The 14,355-nt window shown below is 46.6% G+C and overlaps 1 protein-coding gene across 1 annotated transcript in view; it reads left to right on the forward strand.

Annotated features, from left to right (window-relative positions):
- The window catches only part of TSG101 (tumor susceptibility 101), a 45,527-nt gene that overhangs the window by 24,359 nt on the left and 6,813 nt on the right, over positions 1–14,355 (forward strand). Inside the window, exons 7-8 of the mRNA XM_078782903.1 lie at positions 8,661–8,746; positions 9,123–9,325. Of these exons, the coding sequence (XP_078639029.1) occupies positions 8,661–8,746; positions 9,123–9,325 (289 nt within the window). The remainder of the gene's footprint in view (positions 1–8,660; positions 8,747–9,122; positions 9,326–14,355) is intronic.

Genomic DNA, 14,355 nt, shown 5'->3' on the forward strand with positions numbered 1-14,355 from the left:
TTGATAAATCTAATGATTGAGATAAATTGATTGAGAAATTGAGTTGTTTTTTTTTATTGAGATAAACCCCCACGATTAATCAAAAGAAACAACCATCGCTCCAAACTAACACCATCTCGACCCAGCTGCCAGCACATGGACACGGGCGATTTGAGTGGTGAATCAAATACCTGTGTTGTTCTGCCAGTGACCAATCTCACCTTACTAGATGTGCTGGCTAACATCACCACCACCTTGCCCTATGCAGCTCAAGAGCTCAAAAACGCTAGCTAACAAAACCCATGACCACAACACCCCTCCACCATCCCCTCACAATCTCCCATCAACCGTAACCCTAGCTAACAATACCCATGACCACAACACCCCTCCACCATCCCCTCACAATCCCCCATCAACTGTAACCCGAGCTAAGGATACCCACGACCACCACACCCCTCCCTCCACCATCCCCTCACAATCTCCCATCAACCGTAACCCTAGCTAACAATACCCATGACCACCACACCCCTCCACCATCCCCTCACAATCCCCCATCAACCGTAACCCTAGCTAAGGATATCCACGACCACCACACCCCTCCACCATCCCCTCACAATCCCCCATCAACCATAACCCTAGCTAAGGATACCAATGACCACCACACCCCTCCACCATCCCCTCACAATCCCCTATCAACCGTAACCCTCGCTCACGATACCCACGACCACCACACCCCTCCACCATCCACTCACAATCCCCCATCAACCGTAACCCTAGCTAAGGATACCCACGACCACCACACCCCTCCACCATTCCCTCACAATCCCCCATCAACCGTAACCCTAGCTCACGATACCCATGACCACCACACCCCTCCACCACCCCCTCACAATCTCCCATCAACCGTAACCCTAGCTAATGATACCCACGACCACCACACCCTTCCACCATCCCCTCACAATCCCCCATCAACCGTAACCCTAGCTCACGATACCCATGACCACCACACCCCTCCACCACCCCCTCACAATCTCCCATCAACCGTAACCCTAGCTAACAATACCCATGACCCCCCCACCCCCCACCCTCCACCATCACTCCCACAATACCCATCACCATCCCACAAGAACATCCAGCCAAACTTGATCTTTAATCCGGTTTCATTCTGCAGGAGAGGAAATATAATGTAAGGCTGTTCCTTTTCTGTGTTTTGTGAAATAATATATATTGTTGCGGATCTCGCCGCCGGCCTTCTCCCCTTACCAAGGGGGGATTAGTCCCCTCGTCTTTGACTGGCCGACGGGACCCGGGACCTATGACGTCCTTCCCGGACAGCGCGAAATAGGGTATTAGGACTAGAATCGCTATTACCTAATTACTCGCGCTGCCCTGAAACGAGGAAATAAGCCCCGCACGAACCACGCGTGTTGAGACGCCGAGCGGTGCGTACACGCGATCTGTGCCGTTTATATGGTGAACCCGGTTCCAGCGATCTTATTCGTACCACGCTTAGTCGATGGATAAATCACAAAAGCGGTCGAATTGGAAAAGGAAGAACAGAATTTATTTACACTATTCACAATGGTTCGGAGAAAAAGGGGACACAGTGCAGCCTTAACTCTCAGTCTCCTATTGTCGTCTCTAAATCCCTAACAATATCCTAGCCCGCCCTCGGCTAGTTTACACTGCCATCCTCATAATCTAGAGATCATGTGCCCCCATGAGGGATGGTAAAACGACCATCCCTCCACACCGGGTACCATTCGCCAACACTATGGCTATTCGTCCACTCCACTCGAGCCTCGTCGGGTGGGAATACATTTTCACAGCTCGGCTCCAAAAAGCCGAGCAATGCATGCGGGTGGTTGGTCTACCGTTGGTTGGGTCCGTCCGGCAATTTCGATTCAGGGGAGGAAGTTTTGTCGGGCCTAGGTTCCAGGCGCCATCCCTGCGTGGAGCCTTTCGGTCCCCGGCACGGTGGCCCAACTGCCCACGGTCGGAGCACCGCGCCCACCAGGGGGCAAACCTCCAACCTCTCCTAACCCCCCCCCCCCCCCCCCTCGAACCGTGCCGTTTGCCTCTTTCGCCACGGCGCGGCACCGACCATACAGGGCGAGGCCCGGCACGAATCGTGCATGCCGCCGCGGCAACGATCCCCGCCGGGCCCCGCAGCACACAAAGCACCCGACTCACCGAGGGCTCGCGTCGGCTATTCGTCGCCCTAAACGCTCCCCCTGTCTGGGTCGATGCTTGAGCCGCATTCTCACATCCACACCTGACCCGCTCCTTACTCGCACACCGAGGCACTCCAGCGACTCCCATACACTCCCTGCATTCGGTTACCGCACGCTCTCGTGCATTCTCTTTCCCTACACACTCAGGTGCACACCACCCAGGCGCACCCACACCGCTCGCACACTCCATTAGCACACATCCCCGCGTACACTCTTTTGTTACATCCTCAGTAACCACCATGGGGGTGCACTCTCTGGGTACACACCCAATTGGCGCACACTTACCCACGGGTGTGCAATCTCCTGTTGCACACCCAATCACGTGCTCTGGTGTCCACTCCTGCACACTCTCTACCCCACGCTCCAGTGTGCATTCTCGCACACTCTCTTCGGCCATCGCACACTGTTTCACACTCTTCACACATACACTCCATTGTGCATTCGCTCTCACTCTCTGTAACACACTCTCCCGTTACACACTCGCGCTCCGGCGCAGACTTTTTACTCACACGCGCGCCATTTACTTTCACACATCGCACCACGGACCTTCCACGAGCGCCCGGGTTATGTCTGGATCCCAAGCGCACAAAAAAGCTTTTCGCGCCAAACACTTTCGCGCCAAACATTTTTGCGCCATACACGCTCCTACTCACCTTCGGGACCCTTTTCCACGGCAGCACCTGCAAACCTTCATTGGGATTAGGCAGCATGACATCACGATGCAGATGCAGACTTTGAGTACATTCCAAGTTTTCCTTCTCCCGTGATTCACTTTCTAACTCTGCCGTCTCTTCAACCCCAATTTCAATTATAATTTATTTTTCTTTATTAAGCTCGACGACCGCTGGCGCGCATAAAATGTTATTTTCCAGTTCGGCGGCCGTCGGCTTTTCCATACCCCGAGTCGCGATTTCTACCCCGGTCAACTTAACTGCGCTCCGCTCTACCCGGCTCTCCACGCGTTTCTCACATCGCGTTACCCCGTCGCGTACCAATGCGACTTTCCCGCTTGACCTGCGATCAATGTCCTCCCCCATTTTTTAAATTTGGCCACCCATGTTGTTTTCCAACCCTTTTATTTCCCGGGTGGATTTGTCCCCCATTCCTTTCAATTGGTCACCCATTTCCCTCAATTGGCCACTCATTTTGCTTTCCAAATCGTTTTTTACCTCTTTCAATTCCCGGGTGGATTTGTCACTTTGGGCGTCCATCTTACCATTTATTTTATTTATTTCATTCTGTTTGGCGCCCATTATTTCTTTCGTTTCCCGGGTTTCGTTTTTTATTTCCCTGGTTTCGTTTTTCATTTCCCTTATTTCTTTCATGAATTGCGCCATGAAGGTGCCCATATAGGATTGCATATCCATAACCCCTACTTGTGCAGTGGGTGCGGCCCCCGTTGCCACGTGCGAAGCGCCGCCATTTTCTACTCCTGCTACCGGCCCTTCATCAATGTCCTCCTCTATTTCTCCGAATTCTTCCCGGGGGTCCTCGATTATTGATTCTTCTCCCTCTACCTCATCGTTTACCCAAACCGGCATCCGACCGCTTTGGCTAGCCATGGCACGAATTAAATTTAGATGTTAATAATCAAATTTCGGTCGCTCGTAATTTTCGAGTGCGTTAAGCGCACTTCGGGTCCCAATCCAAACTCCTGACACCAAATGTTGCGGATCTGGCCGCCGGCCTTCTCCCCTTACTAAGGGGGGATTAATTCCCTTGTCTTTGACTGGCCGACAGGACCTGGGACTTATGACGTCCTTCCCCGACAGCGCGAAATAGGGTATTAGGACTAGAATCGCTATTACCTAATTAGTCACGCTGCCCCGAAACGAGGAAATAAGCCCCGCACGAACCACGCGTGTTGAGACGCCGAGCGGTGCGTACACGGGATCCGTGCCATTTATATGGTGAACCCGGTTCCAGCGATTTTATTCGTACCACGCTTAGTCAATGGATAAATCACAAAAGCGGTCGAATTGGAAAAGGAAGAACAGAATTTATTTACACTATTCACAATGGTTCGGAGAAAAAGGGGACACAGTGCAGCCTCAAAACAGTCTTAACTTAATACCCAGGACAAACGGGCCCGTCACACACACACTCACACGGGGTTTGCAGCTGCAGGATGATGGTCCGCGTCCAAGGATGGCACTCGTGCAGGTCCCTCCGGTCTCCGGCTCGTCCCGTGCAGATGGTAAGTAGAGAGGCAGGAGCTCTCCGCATGTCGTTTGGCGCACAAGGGTTAATACGGGGCGAATGGTAAGGTGTGGGCTCTGGCGGTTAATCACTCACAGGTTATTACCGCATCTACTCGCGTGGCTGAAGTAAGCGCTACTTGCCACCGGCGCGTCTGGCTGCCTTTCCTCTGGCGCGTACGTTATACTGCGGCGAGTTACAGTTCAATGCCTCCAAAGCGAGTGATGCGAGTCAAGTTCTCTCCACACAAGTCTTTTCACCAATGCCGTGTGCACGCGATTCCTCCAGCGCTAGTCCTTCTCACTGCGAGTCCTCAAAGTTCTGCTGGTAAGTCCTTTTAGTCCTCTTCAAGGGCTTTGTGCGATGACTTATATAGGCACGCCCCGCGAACCTTCTAGAACTCACCAGACGCGTCTCTCCATGCCCTCTCATGCCATGCCGCTTGAGCCCTGGTTGGTTGGTGGCTCTTACCGTCATCGCCTCTGACGCTCTGCCTTGACGCCGCCCCCCACCCCGACCTCGCGCTCCTCCTTCTCAGGCCTACCTCGTGTTACTCGACTAGTGAGTGAGCAAAGGGCAGCAAATGCTGCGGGCAGCCAAAGCGTAATAACTGAGTGGGTCAGCCAAAGTGTAACAAACTGAGTGGGTCAGCCAAAGGGAGCGCGGGATCAATTATGCCCATTGAGGTGGAATTGGAGGGTGGACGCAAAATGACCGGGACCTAAACTCATGTCTTTACACAACGCAGGTACCAATAGGGGAAATGGCCTATACTTACACATACTATGACATAATTAATACTACAGGTGGCCTACGTGTTGCTCGTGGACTAACTATGGGGGGCAAACCTTTAGCCTTTAATGATCAATAAGTGCAAATCTCAAAACCGTAGCAATATGCTCATGCGACTTGAGCGTGATCGCATGAGATCTCACAAGAGTACGCCACAGCACAAGCCTGGCAAATAAGGCAGTTGTTTAACACCACCCCACACACTCCTCAATCCCCAATCAACCATCACCCCCACAATACCCACCACCATCCCACACCTTCCCCCGCTACCCCTTTCACAATCTCCCATCAACTGTGTGTTTTGGCGGTGCAAGTGTTGAGTCCTTTCCGAGTCTTGTGCCTGCTGTATTTCCTCTGGAGTTAAATATAACTGATTTTTACGGCGTAGTCCATAGGGCAAAGCCATCTTAGAACAGTGTTTGTCCATCTGTATGTATGTATGTATGTCCCCTCAAACGTATACCAATCAGAGCTGAGGATCTGGTCACATGACAGTGTGATGTGATTACATGTGATGTCATTACGGCGTACAATGGCTGACTACACACTCTGGCATTTTGATTCCAATGTCGTTTAGGCCGAACATATCGTCGAACCTGTCAAATATCACAATCGCCATGCTCTACCTTCATTCAGTGTAAAACACAAACAAACCGACTGTTAAAATGATCATCAAATATCGAAAGCATAGACGTTACGGATCTTCCAACGACACAGTACGTATAGGCCTTAGGCTTCATGCCATCATGCCTCACCTTCAGGCTGCTTCGGACAAATTAGCCCAGGTTTCTTAATACAGCAGTGTTGTTTTTCGTAATAATCTATCTATAATTCCAGTAATCTCTGTGTGTATGTGTGTGTGTGTCTGTGTGTTTGTCTGTGACCGCTGTTTCTCAACAACCACGGGTCCGATATACTTGAAACTTGCCAGGTATATTGCTGGGGACCCGAGGATGTGCCTTTTCAAGGTTTGAAATTAATCGGACAAGTGGTTCCCAAGGTATGGTCACCGTACTCGCAAGCCGTTCGCTTTGGCTTTGCGAATGGACCAAACCATTTCATGTAAATAGAGGGGGGGGGGGGGGGTTCTACCGTACTCGCAAGCCGTTCGCTTTGGCTTTGCGAATGGACCAAACCATTTCATGTAAATAGAGGGGGGGGGGGGGTTCTGTGGTCGTTACTGCCACGTGGTTTCAAAGTTTTTTTTTTGTTGTTGTTGTTTGCACGCATGTTTTTTTGCACCCACGTACGGGCACGCCCTAGTAATAATAATAGCGTTAATACTACTAATATAATAAATATAATCGAAACACTGCAATCCCTTTGTAGTTATTGCAAAGTTTCTAGATTGAAGTGGTGTATGGTTCATGAATCAATGATGAGTGGTGTACGGTACAAATAACGTGGAAGTAAGGAATTTGCCTTGGGTTTTTTTTTTTTTTTTAGTAATATCATTTTCCTAATAATGATAACGGATAACGTAACGTTAATATTATAGTAAATCTAATCGTATCACTAACCCCTTTGTAGTGACTGCAAAGTTACTGGAGGTTAAAATATATCATCTTCTATATATTAAAGTAGCGGCAGTTTTGTGTCACGCTACGTCATTACGTCTATGTCGTCATTACGACGGCTGACTCCACCGACCGACATTTTAATTTTAATTTACGAGTACATCCGCTCACTACGGGAGCAGCAGGAAGGGTCATTCCTCTTTGGGGTATATAGATTACAGTCGATCTATGGTCAGGTCTCAAGAACATTGGGTGTGTGTTCCTTTACCAAGTTTCTTATGGAGAGATCGCCAAGTGGTTGAAGTATTCGAGCAAGCACTCCATTCAAAACCGTTAAGGGATGGCTGGCTTGGCAAGCGCTATCTAGCTGCTTGGTAAATGGGCACACCCTGGTCTTCCTCCCTTTCAGTTTCGTGTTGAACAGCAGGAAAATTGTGTTTAATTGGTGGTTTTAAAAACAAAACCTTAATTGGTGGGTTTCAAAAGGCCGCTACGAAAAAGGCCACTTTTGCGGCAGGGTCATGTTATTTACCCAACCCTTGTGGGGTCTATAGAGTCCAGTAGATCTTAGCTCAGTTATGTAAATAAAACCTACTTCATGGATGTCGGGATTCCTCCAAAAAATTTTTTTTAAATGTTATAAACAGCATTAGTGACTGTTTAAAAAGCTTATCATAGGTGATTGTGGTTTATAATATTTTACAAGCCCGGCTACGCCACTGTTAGGCTTTTGGTCTTGTTTATTTATCAATTAACACAAAAGCCCTGATAAACCGTCAATTGAATGGAAAAGCGAATCTACCAATCAGTGGTGAACATTCGACCGGCGTTTTCATCTGCACTACCAACACTGCGATCTTCACGAACACCGTCTTCGTCTGATTTGCTCGCACAAGGCTTGAAACAATATGGATCTACAACAAAAGGCAAAAGTGTTTCGATCAATTATTTTATCTTCAATAGTTTCTTCCAATTCCTACTGATCTGTTTCAACATACTGAGAACCTTCAGAGTTGCTAATGATGGAGGAATCGGTATCGGAATCCCAAGTCGAAATACACTGGTTCACTATGTACGTCCACCATTTGGATCAATGCGAGTTCATATGACGTCGCTGGCAAAATTGACACTCGAGGGCTATTTTCGGCACTTTCTGATTGGCAAAAAAATTTTTAAAAACCACCCTTCAAATTATATCGTGATTACTGATTTTCAATGGTTTTCAGAAAAAGAAATTTTTTTTGGATCCCCTTTAAAGTCATTCTTTTATTTCAATCGATTTATACACTTGAAGACTGCACAGGGTCAGGTGTTCTATGAACTCTGTAGTTATTACCCTCGCCTGAGGAGAGGGTATTGCATTTGAGTCCGTTTGTCTGTCTGTCTGTTTGTCTGTCTGTTTGTCTGTCTGTTTTTGTTTGTCCGCACGGAAGAAATATGATTTTCTCTGCAACTGTTGGTCCAATTGACAGTAAATTTTCACCATAGGTGCAACTCCACCTGTATAATATTTTAATGATAATTATGTCGTCCTAGGTCACGTGATTCGGCCGCCATCTTGAAAAAAACGAAAAACTTTGCACCTCTATATCTCCGAAAGTGCTGCATAGAAAAAATTGAGACATGGCTCATTGTAAAGAACTCTCCATGTGGAATAAAATCTGTTAATGATGTCATGACGTCATAATTCGACAAATACAAAACTTCATCCGATCAAGATGAAATTTCTTGAGCATAATATAGGGATAAATTGGTGGAGAAAAAAAAAAAGATGACGTCATCGGTCACATGGTTAGGCCGCCATATTGGTTTTAACACAAAAGCCTTAAAAACCACTGAAAACACATCCTGGCGAGGGTCTGCAATATGATTGCTCTTTCTTGTTGTAGTTGTTAATTCGTGTGTCGTACTGAATTAACTGCATGTTTGTATGTTTCAGTGGATACGTGCAGTACCCCTATTCAAGTCATGTGACACCATATCCCAGCCAGCCAGTCTACAATCAGCCTTCCCCTGTGAACGTAGGTAAGTTTTCTTGAGTGTCACCTGGTCTACAGGTTAAGGTCCCAAATGTGCAGACACTGTCGCTGACCTGTGTGACCTTGTGAGCATACCTGAGCAAACATGCTTCGATCATTTAATAAATGGGGCTTGCTTGTGGGTTACTGCGGTTAGTGGAATGGCTGAAATACTAGGTCCTTTTCGACTCTTTAATTGTCATAGCAACAGTATGAAAATGTTTTTAGTATATCTCATCTCAATATCTTTAGCATTAGACATTAACGATAATCTGAAATTTTCCATTATCCAGTCTCATGAGGAAAATGCAGACTGTGCACAGAAACATTGCAAATCTCAAAGTTGATTCTGTGGAATTGATGATCTGTGGCCTTGCTCTTAGTTCCACAGCAAGACGGTACAATCACTGAAGACCACATTCGCATTTCGTTGGAGTCTGCCATCATGGACAAGCTACGACGGCGCTTCGGTGAGGAGACGAGCCGTGGACAGGCTGAGCTGGAGGCGCTAAAACGTACTGAGGATGATCTACGCAAAGGTCAACAGAAGCTCACAAACATGGTCGAAAACCTTGACAAGGAGATTGTAAGTTGTTTTTTGGTTTTCTGTCTCTGTCTCTCTCTCTCTCTCTCTCTCTCTCTCTCTCTCTCTCTGTCTCTGTCTCTGTCTGTGTCTCTCTGTGTCTCTCTGTGTCTCTCTGTGTCTCTCTGTGATTCTCTCTGTGATTCTCTCTGTCTCTCTCTGTCTCTCTCTGTCTCTCTCTGCATCTGTGTCTCTCTGTCTCTCTGTCTCTCTCTGCATCTGTGTCTCTCTGTCTCTCTCTGCATCTGTGTCTCTCTGTCTCTCTCTGCATCTGTGTCTCTCTCTGTCTCTCTCTGCATCTGTGTCTCTCTCTGTCTCTCTCTGCATCTGTGTCTCTCTCTGTCTCTCTGCATCTGTGTCTCTCTCTGCATCTGTGTCTCTCTCTGCATCTGTGTCTCTCTCTGCATCTGTGTCTCTCTCTGCATCTGTGTCTCTCTCTGCATCTGTGTCTCTCTCTGCATCTGTGTCTCTCTCTGCATCTGTGTCTCTCTCTGCATCTGTGTCTCTCTCTGTCTCTCTCTGCATCTGTGTCTCTCTCTGTCTCTCTCTGCATCTGTGTCTCTCTCTGTCTCTCTCTGCATCTGTGTCTCTCTCTGTCTCTCTCTGTCTCTCTCTGCATCTGTGTCTCTCTCTGTCTCTCTCTGCATCTGTGTCTCTCTCTGTCTCTCTCTGCATCTGTGTCTCTCTCTGTCTCTCTCTGCATCTGTGTCTCTCTCTGTCTCTCTCTGCATCTGTGTCTCTCTGTCTCTCTCTGCATCTGTGTCTCTCTGTCTCTCTCTGCATCTGTGTCTCTCTCTGTCTCTCTCTGCATCTGTGTCTCTCTCTGCATCTGTGTCTCTCTCTGCATCTGTGTCTCTCTCTGCATCTGTGTCTCTCTCTATCTCTCTCTGTCTCTCTCTCTCTCTCGCCTTGATATTCGTAATTCTGGGAATGAGCCTCTTGTATATCACCTGAATAGAATATTGTCGCATCCTCAGTGAACACCAGCCTTGGATGGATGAGCTGAACCAGCCTTAACTCCCGAGGCGACCTTCCGATTATGGCAGTTATTGCGCGCGCGATAGGGAAGACACACGAGGCGTTGACTACATGAAACGTGTGTTTAATCCGAAACCCATACCAATAACAAGACAATCTAGAAAAAGGGCAATCGGAGATTGCAAACCCTCGCCACTCGCCAGGATGTATTTTCAGTGGTTTTTTAAGGCTGTTGTGTTAAAACAAATATGGAGGACGAATCACGTAACCAATGACGTCGTCATTATTGTTTTTTCGAAACTAATTTATTCCTAGATTATGCTCAAGAAATTTCATCTTGATCGGATGAAGTTTTGTACTTGTCGAATTATGACGTCATAACGAAGGCACCTATGACATCATCATTAACATCTTTTATTCCCCATGGAGAGTTCTTTGCAATGAGCCATGTCTCAATGTTTTCTATTCGGCGCTTTCGGAGATATAGAGGTGCAAAGTTTTTCGGTTTTTCCAAGATGGCGGCCAAACCAAGTGACCTATGACATCATAATTATCATTAAAACATTCTACAGGTGGAGTTGCACCGATGGTGAAAATTTCGTGTAGATCGGACCAACGGTTGCAGAGAAAATCATTTATTCTGTGCGGACAGACAAACAGATGAAAAATCGGTCAGAGACCGAGGACTTGCCGGAATGTACTTTTTTATCGTACATTTTGGATCATTAAAAGTAAATAATGACCTCTGCCAAAGTTCAAACGACGTGGGTTTAATCTCTGCATGAGAGAATTCCACATGGCTATTTGGGCGGTGTATAAGCTAACAGATCGCTGTCTCCATCGATCTTAGGCTGTAACACCAATTGGCTCAAAATCCTTAACTGTTGACTTGGTAGTTTTTACAATGAAGGAAACACGTATCGGGAGTACATACGACATAGCGATTGTGAATGTGACAGCTCTGAGGCGTCTTTCGCTTCGCATCGCAGTGAGGGCCAGCACCAACATGGCGGCTGTAAGAATAAAATCTGGCTTCAAGCCCCTCACCACCCAAAGCCTTCAACCAGACATATTAACATGCTCCTCCCCCTTCATTCCCGTTCTTCAAAGCAAAGTGGTGAAAATTGTTATATCGCCATTATATATTACTCGCAATGGTACCCGCCCTAAGGGCGGGGCTTCAATTGAATGAATGAATGAATGATCGTTTTAAGGCCATTTTCCCCGCTAGAGCGGGGGTTAGCCTTGCGGGCCCCATGACAATCATGGTTCCCTGTTTGAGGCAATGCTTTTATGGCCGGATGCCCTTCCTGACGCCAACCCTTAGTCGCCTCTTACGATGCGCAGGGATACAGTGTACCTATTCTAAACCGGGGTACACACCGGGATCATTCATCCCAGCAAGCTGGTACTCAATTTGCCAACCTCGGAAGGATGACAGGCTGAGTCAACCCCCCTGGCGTTAATTCAGCGATCGACCGGGATTCGAACCCAGGATCCTAGGATCCCAAGCCGGCACCCTAACCGCTAAGCCAACACTAGGCTATTATTGGGAGGCGCAAATGATTGGGTGACCTTGGGCCGAGAGAGTTAAAAATTGGGCACAGTCTATTCCAGGGCAAGGCAAATATGTGTTTAAAGTATGGCAATGCTATGTGCAACGATGTAGACGTAGTACTGTGCACAAACAGACAAACAGACAGATGAAAAATCGGTCAGAGACCGAGGACTTGCCGGAATGTACTTTTTTATTGGCCATTTAGGACAAATATGGCAGCCGAACCACGTGACCATGATGAACATATTTGATTCCCCATGGAGAGTTCTTTACAATGAGCCATGTCTCAATTTTTTCTATTCAGCACTTTCGGGGATATGGAGGTGCAAAGTTTTTCGTTTTTTCCAAGATGGCGGCCGAACCACGTGACCGATGACGTCATCATTAACATATTTTATTCCCCATGGAGAGTTCTTTGCAATGAGCCATGTCTCAATTTTTTCTATTCAGCACTTTTGGAGATATAGTGGTGCAAAGTTTTGCCGTTTTTCCAAGATGGCGGCCGACCACTTGACTGATGACGTCATCATTAACATATTTTATTCCCCATGGAGAGTTCTTTACAATGAGCCATGTCTCAATATTTTCTGTTCAGCACTTTTGGAGATATAGTGGTGCAAATTTTTGCCGTTTTTCCAAGATGGCGGCCGACCACGTGACATATGACATCATCATTAACATATTTTATTCCCCATGGAGAGTTCTTTACATTGAGCCATGTCTCAATTTTTTCTGTTCAGCACTTTTGGAGATTTAGTGGTGCAAAGTTTTGACGTTTTTCCAAGATGGCAGCCGACCACGTGACTGATGACGTCATCATTAACATATTTTATTCCCCATGGGGAGTTCTTTACAACGAGTCATGTCTCAATTTTTTCTGTTCAGCACTTTTGGAGATATGGAGGTGCTAAGTTTTTCGGTTTTTCCAAGATGGCGGCCGACCACGTGACTGACGTCATCATTAACATATTTTATTCCCCATGGAGAGTGCTTTACAATGAGCCATGTCTCAATTTTTTCTGTTCAGCACTTTTGGAGATATAGTTGTGCAAAGTTTTGCCGTTTTTCCAAGATGGCGGCCGACCACGTGACATATGACGTCATCATTAACATATTTTATTCCCCATGGAGAGTTCTTTTCATTGAGCCATGTCTCAATTTTTTCTGTACAGTACTTTCGGAGATATAGAGGTGCAAAGTTTTTCAGTTTTTCCAAGATGGCGGCCGAACCACGTCACCGATGACGTCATCAATTGGGCACAGTCTATTCCAGGGCAAGACCAATATGTGTGCAAAGTTTGGCGATTCTACGTGCAACGGTGTAGACGCAGTGCTGCAAACAGACAGACAGACAAATGAAAAATCGGTCAGAGACCGAGGACTTGCCGGAATGTACTTTTTTGTCGGCCATTTAGGACAAATATGGCGGCCGAAACACGTGATAGATGACGTCATCATTAACTTATTTTATTCCCCATGGAGAGTTCTTTTCAATGAGCCATGTCTCAATTTTTTCTATTCAGCACTTTCAGAGATATGGAGGTGCAATTTTTTTCCAAGATGGCGGCCGAACCACGTGACATATGACGTCATCATTAACATATTATATTCCCCATGGAGAGTTCTTTCCAATGAGCCATGTCTCAATTTTTTCTGTTCAGCACTTTTGGAGATATAGTGGTGCAAAGTTTTGCCGTTTTTCCAAGATGGCGGCCGACCACGTGACATATGACGTCATCATCAACATATTTTATTCCCCATGGAGTTCATTACAATGAGCCATGTCTCAATTTTTTCTGTTCAGCACTTTTGGAGATATAGTAGTGCAAAGTTTTGCCGTTTTTCCAAGATGGCGGCCGACCACGTGACATATGACGTCATCATTAACATATTTTATTCCCCATGGAGTTCTTTACAATGAGCCATGTCTCAATTTTTTCTGTTCAGCACTTTTGGAGATATCGAGGTGCAAAGTTTTTCCAAGATGGCGGCCGAACAACGTGACCGATGACGTCATCAATTGGGCACAGTCTATTCCAGGGCAAGACCAATATGTTTGCAAAGTTTGGCGATTCTACGTGCAATGGTGTAGACGCAGTGCTGCAAACAGACAGACAAACAGACAGACAGACAGACAGACAAACGAACAGATCAACATACTTGCCGGAAAATTTTTCCGGCAAGTAATGAAAAATCTGTCTGTTTGTCTGATGAAAAACCGAGGACTTGCCGGAATGTGCTTATTTTTATCAGCCATTTTGGACAAATATGGCGGCCGAACCACGTGACCGATGATGTCATCATTATTTGTTTTCTCTACTGATTTATTCCTAGATTATGCTCAAGAAATTTCATCTTGGTCGGATGAAGTTTTGTACTTGCCGAATTATGACGTCATAATGGAGGCACCTATGACATCATCATTAACATATTTTATTCCCCATGGAGAGTTCTTTACAATGAGCCATGTCTCGATTTTTTTCTATTCAGCACTTTC

Source organism: Myxine glutinosa, chromosome 8 (assembly GCF_964187855.1).
Source record: "Myxine glutinosa chromosome 8, kmMyxGlut1.1, whole genome shotgun sequence".
NCBI lineage: Eukaryota > Metazoa > Chordata > Myxini > Myxiniformes > Myxinidae > Myxine > Myxine glutinosa.